Source organism: Corvus brachyrhynchos, unplaced genomic scaffold (genome assembly GCF_000691975.1).
Source record: "Corvus brachyrhynchos isolate BGI_N302 unplaced genomic scaffold, ASM69197v1 scaffold346, whole genome shotgun sequence".
Classification (NCBI taxonomy): Eukaryota; Metazoa; Chordata; class Aves; order Passeriformes; family Corvidae; genus Corvus; species Corvus brachyrhynchos.
Window position 1 is genome coordinate 3804948 of NW_008238644.1, and position 3675 is coordinate 3808622.

At 56.8% G+C, this 3675-nt stretch overlaps 1 protein-coding gene across 1 annotated transcript in view; it reads left to right on the top strand.

The window, feature by feature from the left end:
* Positions 1–3675, top strand: part of DRP2 (dystrophin related protein 2) — a 27271-nt gene that overhangs the window by 22677 nt on the left and 919 nt on the right. Inside the window, exons 15-22 of the mRNA XM_017737492.1 lie at positions 9–142; positions 464–575; positions 958–1094; positions 1349–1414; positions 2129–2194; positions 2485–2628; positions 3259–3496; positions 3643–3675. Coding sequence (XP_017592981.1) covers positions 9–142; positions 464–575; positions 958–1094; positions 1349–1414; positions 2129–2194; positions 2485–2628; positions 3259–3496; positions 3643–3675 — 930 coding nt within the window. The remainder of the gene's footprint in view (positions 1–8; positions 143–463; positions 576–957; positions 1095–1348; positions 1415–2128; positions 2195–2484; positions 2629–3258; positions 3497–3642) is intronic.

Consider the following 3675-nt stretch of genomic DNA (forward strand, 5'->3'; position numbering starts at 1 on the left):
CGTCTCAGTTCCTGGGGTGGGCCAACCTGGAGCCACAGTCCATGGTGTGGCTGGCGGTGCTGCACCGGGTGACCATGGCCGAGCAGGTGAAGCACCAGACCAAGTGCTCCGTCTGCCGGCAGTGCCCCATCAAAGGGTTCAGGTAAGGGTTGTGATATGGGACCCTGGCCCCAAGGGGAGCGCGTGGTGTCCTGCAGGAAGAGCTGAGTTTGCTCTGTGCTCCTGGGGGAGCCTGGAGCTCTGCAGCCAGCAGTGTTTCAGGCAGGGCAGAGCAGGTGCCAGCTAAGGGGAAGGATCAGGCTGCTTTTCTGGGGACTTCAGCCATCAGCACTGTTGCTCTAACATCAGGGGTGTTAGAGCAACACAGGCCACCTCTGTCCCCTCCCACTGACCTCTTCTTGGGCTTTAAACACGTGTTTTTGATGACTTCCAGTGCATCTCTATGGCCTCTTGACCTCTCCAGGTATCGGAGCCTGAAGCAGTTCAATGTGGATATCTGCCAGACCTGCTTCCTCACCGGGCGAGCCAGCAAGGGCAACAAGCTGCACTACCCCATCATGGAGTACTACACCCCGGTATGGAGCTGGGCTGGGCTGGGACGGCCTGGCTCAGAGCAGGTCCCGTCGATGGCAGCAGCCTTGTGATATTTAGGCTGGTGCAGCCCCACAAGCGAAGCCCTTGTGTAGTTTCGTACCCTCTGCATGCTGGAGGCTGCCTGTGTCCCTGTTCTTCTGGGGCTCATGGTGAGCAGGATGCATGGTCCCCAATGCCCAGCTTGCCCTGTGCCAGGCCCCATGACTGACAGAGCTGCTGTGTGCCCTCCTTGCTTCCTCAGTTTTATCTTCCTCTTCCCCCATGGAGCTCATGCCCAGCCTGAGCGGTCTTTCCTGTGGGTACTGAGCTGTGGTCCCCCACTTTCCATTAAGCAGCACTTTTGTCATATTTGGGTCTCTGCAGACCACATCCAGTGAGAACATGAGAGACTTTGCCACGACACTGAAGAACAAGTTTCGGTCCAAGCAGTACTTCAGCAAGCACCCACAGAGGGGTTACCTGCCCGTCCAGTCTGTGCTCGAGGCTGACTTCTCTGAGACGTGAGTTGGCTGTGCCTTGGGTTTTGTCTTTGGGCCCAGAATGAGACATGAATTCTGTGGATGGAAGGAGCACCTCAGCTCATACAGGGCTCGTGGGGGAGGGCTGGAGGAGCACTTGCTCGGAGGGTGATATGACACCTTGTTCTCGAAGGAACAGAGATTTCAGCCTCCCTCTCCAGCCTGTCCCTGGCTCTTCTCAGCCCGGTGAGATGAGCCTCTCCCAAGCCCTGCTGACTAGTGTGCATCTCTTGCAGCCCAGCCTCCTCCCCGATGTTGCCACACGCCGACACACACTCCCGGATCGAGCACTTTGCCAGCAGGTACCACCACTGGGCTCTGCTGTCCTGCCTGGGCACAGAGCATGACCCTGATGGGTATGGGGGGGCAGCTTTTGGGGCAGATGTATGGTCACAGACCCCTCCACCCTTCCCAGCACGCTGCAGGGCCAGGCAAACCTGCCTGGGACATGGCTGATGCTGTGTAAATTGGCAGCAAAGACCATGCCTTTGACAGCAGATGTCTCGGGGATGCAGCAGCCTCCGTGTACTGTCCTGCTCTCCCCAGTAGGAGCTGCTGGATATGATTCTCACCAGGCACATCCCTCGGTGTCTTGTTCTGCTCTGTCTGTGTCCCCACCAGAACTGTTTGCCAGCTTCCCACTGCTGCTGCCTTGTGGTTTGTGGTGTCTCTGCCCTCACTGTGTGGACCCAAGGAGTACAGGGAGCCTGTACTTGTAGCTCAGGCCCCTAGGCTGGAGCTGGAATTCTTACACCTCTTTCCTTTGCTTGTGAGAGAGGAGGCTGAGCCAACTGCACAGCAGCAGCTCTTTATTCCAGAGACTTACACCCAGCAGTGTACTTTGGTTTTTTAAAAGGCAAAACTCTTCAGAGCCTGTGCAGAGGGGCAGATTGGTGCAGGCCAGGTGGCAGACCCTGCCAGAGGGGAGTCTTGCAGGGGCTGCCCTAAGTAGGGTGCACTGAGCAGACATTCAGGGTGTCTCTGACTGTATTTCAACCTTCTTCTCTTCCCTCCAGGCTTGCAGAGATGGAAAGCCAGAACTGTTCCTTCTTCAGTGATAGCCTGTCCCCTGATGACAGCCTGTGAGTTCTGTCTCCTTTCCTTTCTCCTCACCTCCTGATGAGTCAGGGCTCCTGTGGCTCTATCCACGCCTAGCCAGGGTACAGAAATGCTTTCCTTCCCAGTCCCATTGAGTGAGAGGCTCTCGGGCACCCCCAGCTACCAGGGATGCTGAGCCCCTTCTGAGCTCCAGGCCTGGAGCAGCCAGAAGGTGCTCCCCTTTGAAACTGCCTCCCTCTGTGCTGTCCTTCCCCAAGGGCACACAAATCCCATGATTTCCCTAATTAAGGTGTTTCTCCACCTGCTGGAACAGGGACGAGGACCAGTACCTGCTGCGCCATTCCAGCCCTATCACCGACAGAGAGCCTGGGGGCAGCCAGCAGGTTCCAGGAAGCCTCAACATGGATGACAAGGGAGAGCTGGAGCGAGTGCTGGCTCACTTAGAGGATGAAAACAGGTAGAGACAGGGGCAACTCTGAAAGTGGGGGTTATAGCCTGAGAGGGGAGAAGGGACTGGAGAAGCCTTGTGGAGCTCAGAGTGGAGCCAGGGGATGCAGCTGGGTCTGGAGGAGGGGATTGCAGATGCTGAGGGGGAAGGTTTGGAGTGTGTCTAAGCTGACCACTAAAACTCAGTGAGGGTGTGCTCTCCAAGGAAGGGAGATAACTCTGTTCTCCCAAAATGTTTCTTCCCACATCCCCAGAACCTGTTCCCCTCCTGAATCCCAAACTAGTTGAAGTGACCCCAGGGCACTCTGTCTTTCTTGTCCCTGAGCCCCTCATGAGCAGTGGTAGTGCTGCTCTGGACCACATGGGGTGAGGCTCTAGGCAGGGCAGATCAGCTCAGGAGGAGGTGATGCTTTCCCTGCCCTTGTTTTCAGCCCCTTGGGAAGTGGTTGCATACCTGTGAACTCCCTGAGCAGGGTAAAACCACAGACAGGCCACTCTGCAGTGCAGCATCCTGGCCCTTAAGCTTCACAAATGGCAAAGTTTAGTCTGAGTCATGGGCCATCCCCAGTGTGCAGCTCCCGGGTGTTTCCAGCAGTCTCTAGGAAGGATTGTGGGGATGCTGACCTGGGCTGTCCCGCAGGATCCTCCAGGGAGAGCTGAGACGTTTGAAATGGCAGCATGATGAGGCAGTGGAGTCCCCAACCTTGGCTACAGGCTCTCCCGAATCAGTGCAAGACCCACGTAACGACGAGCTCCTGGCAGAAGCACGAATCCTCCGGCAGCACAAGAGCCGCCTGGAGACACGGATGCAGATCCTGGAGGACCACAACAAGCAGCTGGAGTCACAGCTGCACAGGCTGAGGGAGCTGCTGCTGCAGGTATGCTCAGAGCAAAGATCTGGAACCTTGGGGTGGGCTTTGTCACAGCAGAGCTGGGACAATGGCACAAAGGGGATAGGTGGAACAGGGGAAGCCAAGGACAGAGGATCATGGCAACCTCCTCACAACAACTCTTCTCACTCCAGCCTCCAGCAGAGTCAGAAGGCAATGGTTCAGCA